Below are 13,969 nucleotides of genomic sequence, written 5' to 3'. Positions count from 1 at the left end.
ATATACAAGCACCACCGGTGCCCTTCAAGGACACTGCTTACCGTGACATACTGTTCCCCTGGGTCGGTCACCGTCTTTGTTGCTGTGAATGTTGTCCTCTTATTGAACAGTATGGCCACCCCCCCCCCCCCCCAGCCCTTGTCCCGTAACATGCTTGGTACTTCTGTCCTAGCCAACTCTTTCTTCCCCCTCAGTCGGTCCATCTCCTTCATGTATGTCTTTTGGAGGAAGACTACGTCGGCCCTCAGGCTCTTCAGATGGGCGAAGACTCTGGGTCTTTTTACTGGGCCGTTAAGTCCCCTGACATTCCAGGTGACTGTCCTGATCGGGCGTTTCTGCCCCCCCCCCACACACACACACACACACACCTCCTGTGGGATCAGCCATACTCACCATGTGGATGTATCCTTGCCTCCGAGGTTTCCCTTTGTTCAGGGGCCATTCAAGATGGCCGCCACAGTCATATTCTCCATGTGCATGTGCCCCTGCACGCCGGGGTTTTCCTTTGTTTGGGGGCCATCCAAGATGGTTGTCATTGGTTCCTTTGTTCTTTCTGTCGCCCTGTGCGACCTGTTGCAACCAGCATTCTACCCTCTCTCTTTTCCCCCCGTCTATTCCCTGATCCCCCGGATCCGTCTATCCCTCCTGTTCCCCCCTCCCGTGTTCCTGTGGGCTTACTTCCCCGCCCCCATTCTCTCCACCTAGTGTTGTGCTCCCCTTGTGCTAGGCACTCCCTCCCTCCCTGTGGGGAGCTGCGCTGTGGCCCCCCTCTCCACTTACTTCCCTTGCTAGCATGTTTGGCATTGTGGTGGCTACCCCCCCCCCACCCCCCCCAATCCCCCGGGAGATACTCCTCTATTCCCCACCCATTCTTTTTCTATTCCCCCCCCCTCCCTTCCCGAATTGGTTCCCATCTGCCCTCTCCCCTCCCATCTCGGATTATTGATTCGACCCAAAACAAAGTAAATTTATCATTGACGCTGGACCATTTGTGGACTTTACTTCTGTGACTTTCCCAGCCCGTTCTTGCAGATGAACTTCTCCGCTTCTCCTGGCATTGTAAAATAATGTTCCTTGTTTTTGTCAGTCACCCACAGTTTGGCCAGGTATAACATCCCACACCGTACCTTGCTCTTAAATAGAGCTGTTTTGGTCATGTTAAATTTGCCCTGGTGCTTGGCCAGGTCGGCCCCAATGTTTTGGTACACGCGGAACATGTGCCCTTCCCACACGCAGGACACAGGATCTGCTCCTTTTCCTGAAACCGGTGGAGCTTGGCAGTAATGGCCTGTGATAGTTCTCCTGTTTTGGGCCTCTGTCAGAGCAACGTGTGGGCCCTGTCTACTTCTGGGAGCTTGGAGAAGCTTTTGTCTGTGACCAGCTTACCCTGGGCATCTGGGCCACGTACTCAGTCGGGCCTGCCCTCGGTTCCCTCCGATAGTCCGAAAATCCTGAGGTTCTGGTGGTGCATCTTGTTCTCTTGGTCCTGCACATTACCCTTGAGTGCTTCTTGGGCGGCCATCAACCTCACCACCTTTGATTCCAATGGGAAGATCCGGCCTCCCTGGTTCGTGGCTGCCCTCTCGAGTTTTCGCATTATTACCTCTTGCGCCCCCAGTTGTCACTCAGTCTTCTCCAGCACCTCTTTGAAGGGGGCCAAGGTGTCTGAGACTACCAGCTTTACCATTGCCATAATTTCCTTATGGTGTCTCTGTGTTTTAAGAGCTCCAGTGTTAGGAGCTCCATCCATTATCCTATTGGTGGGTAAACTGGTGTTTCTATCGGTGGCTCCGCGCTGATCTTCCCATATCTTGCCCTGCCGCACTCCTCATGTCTGCAACTTCATCCTTCCTTTTCTGGCTCTTGCTTACCCCTATTCTCTCTTCAATCGTTTTGTTGGTTCGAGAGCATATCTTCAGGTATGTGATGATTTTCGGGGGAGGGTGGGGGGTGACCGTTTTGTTTGTTCAGCGGCCAATGTTTCGGTTAAAATTACTTAATTTGATGTTTACATGAGGAGAGCCACCTTTCCTGCAACTGCTCAGCACATCACCACCACCGCAAGTCCAAAAGATTTAATTTATGAGGACACATTACATAGCATTTGAGCACATATGGACAATGAATGGATGATTCAATTGAAACAATAAATATATTTTGATAAGAGTTAAAAAAAAAAAAATTTAGAGTGCCCAATCATTTCTTTTTTCCAATTAAGGGGCAATTTAGTGTGGCCAATCCACCTACCCTGCACATCTTTGGGTTGTTGGGGTAAAACCCATGCAGGCACGGGAGAATGTGCAAACTCCTCACAGATAGTGACCCGGGGTCGGGATCGAACCCGTGTCCTCAGCGTCATAAGAACATAAGAACTAGGAGCAGGAGTAGGCCATCTGGCCCCTCGAGCCTGCTCCACCATTCAATGAGATCATGGCTGATCTTTTGTAGACTCAGCTCCACTTTCTGGCCATATGCAACAGTGCTAATCACTGCGCCACCATGCCGCCCCATATTTTGATAGAGTTGAGACTGAGCAATTATTTCTTGTAGTGGACTAAATCCATTTTAAAGACTGTTCATGGGTGGTGTCAGGAAGCATTTTCACACAAGATGCAGGTTAATGCTCTGGGGACACCGGTTAAAATCCCTCCATGGCAGCTGGTGGCATTTAAATTCAGTTAATAAATCTGGCATTAAAAGTTTGTCTCAGTAATGGTGGCATAGTGTCGCAGTGGTTTGCACTGCTGCCTCACAGCGCCGAGGACCCGGGCTCGATCCCGGCCCCGGGTCACTGTCCATGTGGACTTTGCACATTCTCCCCATGTCCGCGTGGGTCCTTCTCCCACAACCCAAAGAAAGAACTGCAGGGGAGGAGGATAGACCACACTAAAATTGCCCCTTAATTGGAAACATTTAACAAAAGGTAATGGTCACCATGAAACCATTGTCTTTTTAGAATATAAATTTAGAGTAGCCAATTATTTTTCTTTTCCAATTAAAGGGCAATTTAGCATGGCCAATCCACCTAACCAGCACATCTTTGGATTTGTGGGGGTGAAACCCACGCAGACATGGGGAGAATGTGCAAACTCCACACGGACAGTGACCCAGGGCCAGATCCTCAGCGCCGCAGTCCCAGTGCTAACCACTGTGCCACATGCCTCCCCTATGAAACCATTGTTGATTGTAGTAAAAACCCATCTGGTTCACAAATGTCCTTCAGGGAAGAAAATCTGCCATCCTTACCTGGTTGGCCCAGATGTGACTCCAGGCCCTCAGCAATTGGTTGCTCTTAACTACCTCTGAAATGGTCAATGGAGACACTCAGTTCAAGGACAATTAAGGATAGACAACAAATGCCGGGCCTTGCCAGCAACACCCATACCCAAAACAAAGTGTCATGTAAAGCTGGAAATCTTTCCCCAAAAGCTGTTCATGCCGAGGGACAGGTGGAGCTTTCAATACCGAGGTTGTTAGATTTTGTGTTGGGCAAGAGCATTGAATCACAGGATTTAGAACAAAGAACAAAGAAAAGTACAGCACAGGAACAGGCCCTTCAGCCCTCCAAACCTGCGCCTACCATGCTGCCCATCCAAACTTAATTCTTCTACACCTCCGGGGTCCATATCCCTCTATTACCATCCTATTCATGTATTTGTCAAGATGCCCCTCAAAATGTCACTATTGTCCCTGCTTCCACCACCTCCTCCGGTAGCGAGTTCCAGGCACCCATTACCCTCTGTGTAAAAAAACTTGCCTCGTACATCTCCTCTATACCTTGCCCCTCGCACCTGAAACTTATGCCCCCTAGTAATTGACCCCCCTACCCTGGGAAAATGTCTCTGACTATCCACTCTGTCTATGCCCCTCATAATTTTGTAGACCTCTATCAGTCGCCCCTCAACCTCCTTCGTTCCAGTGAGAACAAACCAAGTTTATTCAACCTCTCCTCATAGCTAATGCCCTCCATAACAGGCAACATCCTGGTAAATCTCTTCTGCACCCTCTCTAAAGCCTTCACATCCTTCTGGTAGTGTGGCGACCAGAATTGAACACTGTACTCCAAGTGTGGCCTAACTAAGGTTCTAAACAGCTGCAACATGACTTGCCAATTTTTATACTCAATGCCCCGGCCAATGAAGGCAAGCATGCCGTATGCCTTCTTGACTACCTTTTCCATTTGTGTTGCCCCTTTCAGTGACCTGTGGACCTGTACACCAAGATCTTCCTGACTGTCAATACTCTTGAGGGTTCTACCATTCACTGTATATTCCCTACCTGTATTAGACCTTCCAAAATGCATTACCTCACATTTGTCCGGATTAAACTCCATCTGCAATCTTGCCACCAACCTTTGTGTCGTCTGCAAACTTGCTAATCAGACCAGTTACATTTTCCTCCAAATCATTTATATATACTGCGAACAGCAAAGGTCCCAGCTCTTTCAATACCTCGGTATTGAAAGCTCCACCTGTCCCTCGGCATGAACAGCTTTTGGGGAAAGATTTCCAGCTTTACATGACACTTTGTTTTGGGTATGGGTGTTGCTGGCAAGGCCCGGCATTTGTTGTCTATCCTTAATTGTCCTTGAACTGAGTGTCTCAGTCCCCTGCGGAACACCACTAGTCACAGCCCTCCAATCAGAAAAGCACCCTTCCATTGCTACTCTCTGCCTTCTATGACCTAGCCAGTTCTGTATCCATCTTGCCAGCTCACCTCTGATCCCATGTGACTTCACTTTTTGTACCAGTCTGCCATGAGGGACCTTGTCAAAGGCCTTATTGAAGTTCATATAGACAACATCCACTGCCCTACCTGCATCAATCATCTTTGTGACCTCCTCGAAAAACTCTATCAAGTTAATGAGACATGACCTCCCCTTCACAAAATCTTGCTGCCTCTCGCTAATATGACCCCTTGCTTCCAAATGGGAGTAGATTCTGTCTCGAAGAATTCTCCCCAGTAATTGCCCGACCACTGACGTAAGGCTCACCGGCCTGTAGTTCCCTGGATTATTCTTTCTAACCTTCTTAAACAAAGGAACAACACTGGCTATTCTCCAGTCTTCTGGGACATCACCTGAAGACAGTGAGGATCCAAAGATTTCTGTCAAGGCTCAGCAATTTCCTCTCTTGCCTCCTTCAGTATTCTGGGGTAGATCCCATCAGGCCCTGGGGACTTATCCACCTTAATATTTTTCTAGACGCCCAACACCTCGTCTTTTTAGATCTCAATGTGACCCAGGCTATCTACACACCCTTCTCGAGACTCAACATCCGCCAATTCCTTCTCTTTGGTGAATACTGATGCAAAGTATTCATTTAGTACCTCACCCATTTCCTCTGACTCCACACATTGATTCCCTCCCCTGTCCTTCAGAGGGCCAACCCTTTCCCTGGCTACCCTCTTGCTTTTTATGTACGTGTAAAAAGCCTTGGGATGTTCCTGAAATCTATTTGCCAATGACTTTTTGTGACCACTTTTAGCCCTCCTGACTCCTTGCTTAAGTTCCTTCCTACTTTCCTTATATTCCACTCAGGCTTCGTCTGTTCCCAGCCTTCTAGTCCTGACAAATGCCTCCTTTTTCTTTTTGACGAGGCCTACAATATCCCTCGTTATCCAATGATCGCGAAATTTGCCATATTTATCCTTCTTCTTCACAGGAACATGCCGGTCCTGAATTCCTTTCAACTGACATTTGAAAGCCTCCCACATGTCAGATGTTGATTTATCCTCAGACATTTGCCCCCAATCTCGGTTCTTCAGTTCCCACTTAAATATTGTTATAATTAGCCTCCCACAATTTAACACATTCACCCTAGGACCACTCTTATTCTTGTCCACCAGCACTTTAAAACTTACTGAATTGTCGTCACTGTTCCCAAAATGCTCCCCTACTGAAATTTCTACCACCTGGCCGGGCTCATTCCCCAATACCAGGTCCAGCACAGCTACTTCCCTAGTTGGACTATCTACATATTGTTTTAAGAAGCCCTCCTGGATGTTCCTTACAAACTCTGCCCCATCCAAGCCCCTAGCACTAAGTGAGTCCCAGTCAATATTAGGGAAGTTAAAGTCTCCCATCACAACAACCCTGTTGCTTTTACTCCTTTCCAAAATCTGTCTACCTAACTGCTCCTCTATCTCCCGCTGGCTGTTAGGAGGCCTGTAGTAAACCCCCAACATTTTGACTGTACCCTTCTTATTCCTGATCTCTACCCATATAGCCTCGCTGCCCTCTGAGGTGTCCTCCCGCAGTACAGGTGTGATATTCTCCCGAACCAGTAGCGCAACTCCTCCATCCCTTTCACCTCCCCCTCTATCCCGCCTGAAACATCTAAATCCTGGAATGTTTAGCTGCCAATCCTGTCCTTCCCTCAACCAGGTCTCTGTTATGGCAACAACATCATAGTTCCAAGTACTAATCCAAGCTCTAAGTTCATCTGCCTTACCTGTTATACTTCTTGCATTAAAACATATGCACTTCAGGCCACCGATCCCGCTGTTTTCAGTAACATCTCCCTATCTGCTCTTCCTCAGAGCCATAGTGGCCCTATTTCCTAGTTCTCCCTCAATGCTCTCACTTTCTGACCTATTGCTCTCGTGCCCACCCCCCTGCCATACCAGTTTAAAGTGCAGAAGAAGGCCATTTGGCCCATCGAGTCTGCACCGGCCCTTGGAAATCCATGCTACTTAACCTACACCTCCACCCCATCCCTGCAACGCCACCCAACCTTTTTGGACACTTAGGGTAATTTATCATGGCCAATCAACCTAACCCGCACATCTTTGGACTGTGGGAGGAAACCTGAGCACGCAGAGAAAACCCACACAGACACGGGGAGGACGTGCAGACTCCGCACAGACAGTGACCCAAGCCGGGATTCGAACCTGGGACCCTGGATCTGTGAAGCAACAGTGCTAACCACTATGCTACCTTTCCAACCAAGGGATGTGGAACAAAAATTGGAAAATTGAATTAGGATACACATCAGGAAAGGGCAGCATGGTGGCGCAGTGGTTAGCATTGCTGCCTCACGACGCCGAGGTTCCAGGTTCGATCCCGGCTCTGGGTCACTGTCCATGTGGAGTTTGCACATTCTCCCCGTGTTTGCATGGGTTTTGCCCCCACAACCCAAAGATGTGCAGGCTAGGTGGATTGGCCATGCTAAACTGCCCCTTAATTGGATAAAATGAATTGGGTGCTCTAAATGTATTTAAAAAAGGATACACATCAGGAATTATCTGATGGAATGGAAGATCAAACTGAAGTGCTGAATGGCCTCCTACCTGTCCCTGTGTTTTGTTTGGAGGCCGTGGGCAGGAATAAGTCAACATGTGAGATGGTGGGATGTGTCTGCATATTGACATGGTGAGATTTCAGTGATCAGGAAGAGTGTGAGGGTGGGGGTGTCTTGGAGGAGAGGAGAAGGAACGGACAAACGTACAGACTGTTGACATTTGAGATCGGAACCGAGCTTACAGGGAGGAAATCACAATCCCTCCAAGCAGTGTTTCCAGAAGGTGTTGTACAGAGGGAGTCGGGGGATGTGCTGGTGGCAGGGTCAGAGTGCCACTACCCTAATGATTAATACCCTAATCATCATCAACATTAATTAAAGGTTCAACTCAGCGGCTTCACTCAGTGCTGATCTTTGAATAAATCATTTGATGATAAGAGCAATATCAATGAAACTGGAGGCACAGCACCGCTGATGAGCCAGTATTGAAGGGACTCCCAAAGGACACTCCTCAAACTGTGCGGAGTTGGGCAGTATAAGGAGGTTGTTGCAACTTGCCACTTAGATTCCAGTCTAATTCACTGCCAGGTACTTTATTTTGGTTAATGTACGAGCCTCTCTGTTTGTGTATCGGAAAAGCATTTTACAGAGAGCTTGATTCAACCAATTGGAAACAAAGTCCCATAGTGAGCACGTTCATAGATTCATTGAATTTAAAGTGCAGTAGGAGGCCATTCAGCCCATCGATTCTGCACCGGCTCTTGGAAAGAGCACCCAACTTAAGCCCCTGTCCCCATCCTATCCCAGTAACCCTGCCTAACATTTTTGGACACTTTTCCTTCCTCCGGGAGGAAACCAGAGCACCTGGAGGAAACCCATGCAGAGGGTGTTTCCCGGCGCTCGCAGCGACTCAGGTTGTATAAGGGGGTCTCAGTGGGGAATACATGCTGAGGCCGCACAGAGCCCCATTTTGTACACTGGGGGGCTCCGCTCGCTTTACTCCCCAGTGTAGTGAGAGATCGGGGCGCCATTTTTAAATGGCGTCCAGATCTCTGAGGCCCCAGAAGTGACCCTCCCTCCAGCCCGAACGCACCACAAATGCATGGCCCGATCGCGCACACGGAAGAAATGCCAGCCTGGCACCTTGCCAGTGCCAACCTGGCACCGTGGCACCACCCTGCCCAAAGGGCATGCAGGGGGGGGGGCCTCCGGGCCCCTGGGAGACCTCCACGAGTGCCGTGCTGTCAGGTCATCGTTTGAGGGAAGCAGTGCTGAATGGCGCTCACCCGAGGTGAAGTGGTGAATCTCAAAGCCTCAGGTACCTCGGGAATTTGCACGCTAGAGTGAGACTAACTGTTTTGCTCTAATATGCAGATTTCCCAAAAAGTGATTCCACTCACAATGGGCTGGATTTACATCGCAACGTCTCACGAGATCCAATGCATTGGATTTCACGAGGCATTGCGAGCCGGTTAGATCCCGGGAGCGTGGTCTCCGGGCTTTTATCGGTCACGTTGCGCTGTAGTGAGCTGCTTTTCAGGCACAGCATGGCCATTGGATCACGCCCAGAATGTAAAATGGCCTGCTGATTTACCCAATGGGAATTTGGACCCCAGTGGTACTCATTACATTGAAATGGGAGAAAGACCCAGCACTTAGATTCATAGAATCCCTACAATGCAGAAGTGGGCCATTTTGCCCATTGAGCCTGCACCGACACTCTGAAAGAGCACTCAACCTAGGGCCTATCCCCCACCCTATTCCCATACCCCCACCTAATCTACATATCTTTGCACACTAAGAAGCAATTGAGCATGACCAATCCATCGAATCTGCACATCTTTGGACTCTGGGAGGAAACCCGCGCACCCAGAGGAAACCTGCGCAGACACGGGGAGAACGTGCAGACTCCGCACAGACAGTCCCCAAGGATGGAAACAAATCCATGATCCTGAAGCTGTGAGGCAGCAGTGCCGCAGTTTAATTTCCAGTTATTCTTTTAATATTTTCAGTTTTTAAAAAGTATTTTTATTCAAACCAGGGCATACATAAACACAGACTCAATGAAAAACATAACAATCTCCATCATTTGACATTTTCTCCCCTTTTTCTTTTCTAACACCCCTCCCCTCCCGCTTTCAACGAACAGGTCATAAAACAGGGACACATGCAGCCTCCATCTCGCCCCAAAGGGCGAACTTAATCTTCTCCAGCTAAAGGAATTCTGTAATATCTCCCAACCATGTCGACACCTTGACAGCTCCACCAACCTCCACTCCAGTAGTATTCAGCACGGGGGGTTCAGCATGGCAAAAGCCACTACATCAGCTCCCCTCCCATCCAACAGCTCCGGCAGTTGTGACACCCCAAAGATCACCACTACAGGGCCCGGTGATATCTCCATCTTCGATAATGTTTCAAATATCGAACTTCAGAACCCCACCAATCGTGGACATGACCAAAATCTGTAGACATGATTTGCCGCCCCTCCTCCACACCTCACCTACCTATCTTCTACCTCTGCAAAGAACCCACTCATCCGAGCCTGCGTCATATCTGCCCCACTCACCACCTTGACCCATACCAAGCTCATCCAGGCAGAGGATGACGTTCAAACGGTGCATAATCTCACTGCACACTCCCATTTCCAACTTCATGCCCAGCTCTTCCTCCCACTTCGCTTTATATCTTCGATTGGCGCTTTCCCAGGCCCACCAGCCACCCATAAATATCCGCGATCTTCCCATCTTCCAGCTCATGTGGCAATAACAACCTGTCCAACAGGGAGTACACCCGATGCACATGGGAGAAGTGTGAAAACTCCCTCCTTCCTGGGTGTCGAAACCTCCAAGGGTCCACCTCACCCCATTTGAGCCATAAACACTCTTAGTTTGTTCGCCATTCCTGACCTAACCCGCGCCCTTGGGACCGATCGGTCCAATCACACAGTTACAATTGCCGGCCATTATTAATTTATTCGAGTCGAGATCTGGGATGACTGCCACCATCTGCTTAACAAATTCCCCGTCGTCCCAATTAGATGCATATACGCTTACTAGCACTAGTGCGGTCCCCTCCAACAGCCACCCGGATCCCGCACCTTCCTAGCCATCACAAATGTTACTCTCTTACGAATGAGGATAGCAACCTCTTTCAACTTGGGGTAATATCCCGAACGGAATGTCTGACTCACCCACCCCTTTCACAACCTCACCTGGTCCTTAATCCGCAATTGTATCTCCTAAAGAAACATCACCGCCGTCTTCAAACTTTTCAAATACGCTTCCCCAGCCCATTCAACCCCTGCACATTCCAAGTCACTATCCTCACCGCCCCCCCCACTATTTATATCCGCCATCGCAAAACCATCTCTGCCCCCATTTACTTTTCTTATCCAAGCCCACCCAAAATAGCTGCTCACTCCCCCCAGTCCTGCCATCACCCAATAAGCTATCTGCTCCACTTGCGACACCAGCACCGTCCGCCCTCCCGATCCTCCCCCCCCACCCCCCGACCAATCCTACTACACTCCCCCATGCCCGCATCTAGTTCCCGTCGCAGCCCCCGCCCCACATTGCTTCTGTTCACCAGCATGCTTGCTGGCCTGGCAATACCATCCTGAAGACCGACCCCCTCGTGCCCACCTCCAACCTTTGGAGGAGTCGCGGCCCCAACCCACCCCCACCCCAACCTAGATCATTCCCCCTCCCCCAGCTAACAGGAGAGAGACACCTAGGGTTCTTACCCATCCCCTCCTCAACCATTGAAAATACCAACAAGGCAATCATGTGGAAATGGAACTAAACATTGGTAAACATTATACACACATTTCAAAAACACCCAAACATCAGAAAAACATTACCATCAACCGTCCTACAAACCATGCTCTTTGATAAAGCCGTATGCCTCTTCAGGCGACGTAAATAAGACTCCTTCCCCATAAAAGTGGCTCCCCTGCTCTCGGCCTCTACCTTAACGATCAATGTGTCCAATTCACCTCTGGGGCCTTCTCACAGAACCCCTCATCCACCAGCTTCGCCAACATCTTCGACACATAGGCCTTGACACTCGGTCCCTTCACTCCCTTTATGTCATCATTGGCTACAGGAATAGTGCCAGAGGACTGGAGGACAGCAAATGTGGTCCCTTTGTTCAAAAAGGGGAGCAGAGACAACCCCGGCAACTATAGACCGGTGAGCCTCACATCTGTAGTGGGTAAAGTCTTGGAGGGGATTATAAGAGACAAGATTTATAATCATCTAGATAGGAATAATATGATCAGGGATAGTCAGCATGGCTTTGTGAAGGGTAGGTCATGCCTCACAAACCTTTTGAGTTCTTTGAGAAGGTGACTGAACAGGTAGACGAGGGTAGAGCAGTTGATGTGGTGTATATGGATTTCAGCAAAGCGTTTGATAAGGTTCCCCACGGTAGGCTATTGCAAAAAATACGGAGGCTGGGGATTGAGGGTGATTTAGAGATGTGGATCAGAAATTGGCTAGCTGAAAGAAGACAGAGGGTGGTGGTTGATGGGAAATGTTCAGAATGGAGTACAGTCACAAATAGAGTACCACAAGGAGCTGTTCTGGGGCCGTTGCTGTTTGTCATTTTTATCAATGACCTAGAGGAAGGCGCAGAAGGGTGGGTGAGTAAATTTGCAGACGATACTAAAGTCGGTGGTGTTGTCGATAGTGTGGAAGGATGTAGCAGGTTACAGAGGGATATAGATAAGCTGCAGAGCTGGGCTGAGAGGTGGCAAATGGAGTTTAATGTAGAAAAGTGTGAGGTGATTCACTTTGGAAGGAATAACAGGAATGCGGAATATTTGGCTAATGGTAAAGTTCTTGAAAGTGTGGATGAGCAGAGGGATCCAGGTGTCCATGTACATAGATCCCTGAACGTTGCCACCCAGGTTGATAGGGTTGTGAAGAAGGCCTATGGAGTGTTGGCCTTTATTGGTAGAGGGGTTGAGTTCCGGAGTCGGGAGGTCATGTTGCAGCTGTACAGAACTCTGGTACGGCCGCATTTGGAGTATTGCGTACAGTTCTGGTCACCGCATTACAGGAAGGATGTGGAGGCTTTGGAGCGGGTGCAGAGGAGATTTACCAGGATGTTGCCTGGTATGGAGGGAAAATCTTATGAGAAAAGGCTGATGGACTTGAGGTTGTTTTCGTTGGAGAGAAGAAGGTTAAGAGGAGACTTAATAGAGGCATACAAAATGATCAGGGGGTTGGATAGGGTGGACAGTGAGAGCCGTCTCCCGCGGATGGAAATGGCTGGCACGAGGGGACATCACTTTAAACTGAGGGGTAATAGATATAGGACAGAGGTCAGAGGTAGGTTCTTTACGCAAAGAGTAGTGAGGCCGTGGAATGCCCTACCTGCTACAGTAGTGAACTCGCCAACATTGAGGGCATTTAAAAGCTTATTGGATAAACATATGGATGATAATGGCATAGTGTAGGTTAGATGGCTTTTGTTTCGGTGCAACATCATGGGCCGAAGGGCCTGTACTGCGCTGTATTGTTCTATGTTCTATGTTCCCTCCGGCAGGCCCACAATGCGTAGATTCTGCCGCCTGAAACGATTTTCCTGATCATCCACCTTTACTTTCAACTCCTTGCAGATTGCTTCCAGCATCACCACCTCTATCTCCAACTCCAAAGTTGATCACTGTGGTCTGTGACCGCCTTTTCCACCTCTTGGATTGTTGCACCTTGCGACTCCAGGTGCTTCTCCAAGCACTCCATGGCCCCACAAAGAGGGGCTCCCTCTATCTTTTTCAACCAGTCTTCCTGCATCTCTGGCCGATGCTGCCAAAGTTCTCCTTTAATCAGCCCCACCAATTGCTCCACTAGCAATGGGGTGAGCAACGGCAACATCTCCGCCATGCCTACTGCAACTGCGCCACGCAGACTCTCCACCTCCAACACCATCGCCTTATTCAAACCGCTGACAATCTACCTTGGAGGAGAATTCAATTCACACCAATACTCGACAAATTGTCTGACCAAAGAGCCCTTTAATCGGGCAGGAAGGGCAAAAACCAAAACCTTCAAGCAGGAGCTAGCCTGCATGCAACTAATCAGCACATGTCCGCCACCGGAAGTCAACTTTTAGTTATGTATTTTACAATTTTTGTAATTTTTAGCTATTTACAGAAACTGAAATGTCTTTATCATCATGTAAAAGTGGCTGAGCTACGACACCAAAGCAGTGAGTTCTCCACCTATGATAGTCAAAGTCACGGTTTCAACTTTCAACTCTTTCCTTTCTGCTTACAGGCTCCTGGCGACGGCTGCAACACACTTCAATCTGCGGACCCTGAGAGCAGTCCGTGTGCTGAGACCACTAAAGCTGGTGTCAGGAATTCCCAGTGAGTTCACCGTTGGCATTCAGCAGGGTCATGGGGAGGACATTTTAATAACTTGCTCATCAGTGGGTAGCGGGATTACCTGACAGATTTGGGCACTGACACAGAGAGAGCATTTTGTACATTGCCCCCATCAAATACTCTGAAAGCAGGTACAGCACACAGATACAGAGTAAGGCTCCCTTTACACTGTCGCCATCAAACACTCCCAGGACAGGTACAGGATAGGGTTAGATACAGAGTAAAGCTCCCTCTACATTGTCCACATCAAACACTCCAATGACTGGTACAGCATGGGGTTAGGTACAGAGTAAAGCTTCCTGTACACTGTCCTCATCAAACATTCCCAGGACAG

At 48.9% G+C, this 13,969-nt stretch overlaps 1 protein-coding gene across 1 annotated transcript in view; it reads left to right on the top strand.

Annotated features, from left to right (window-relative positions):
- Positions 1–13,969, top strand: part of LOC140426708 (probable voltage-dependent R-type calcium channel subunit alpha-1E) — a 1,526,345-nt gene that overhangs the window by 744,291 nt on the left and 768,085 nt on the right. Inside the window, exon 6 of the mRNA XM_072511794.1 lies at positions 13,526–13,617. Within this exon, the coding sequence (XP_072367895.1) occupies positions 13,526–13,617 (92 nt within the window). The remainder of the gene's footprint in view (positions 1–13,525; positions 13,618–13,969) is intronic.

This window comes from Scyliorhinus torazame, chromosome 7 (assembly GCF_047496885.1).
Source record: "Scyliorhinus torazame isolate Kashiwa2021f chromosome 7, sScyTor2.1, whole genome shotgun sequence".
Taxonomy (NCBI): Eukaryota; Metazoa; Chordata; class Chondrichthyes; order Carcharhiniformes; family Scyliorhinidae; genus Scyliorhinus; species Scyliorhinus torazame.
This window is presented reverse-complemented; position numbering and strand designations above follow the sequence as displayed.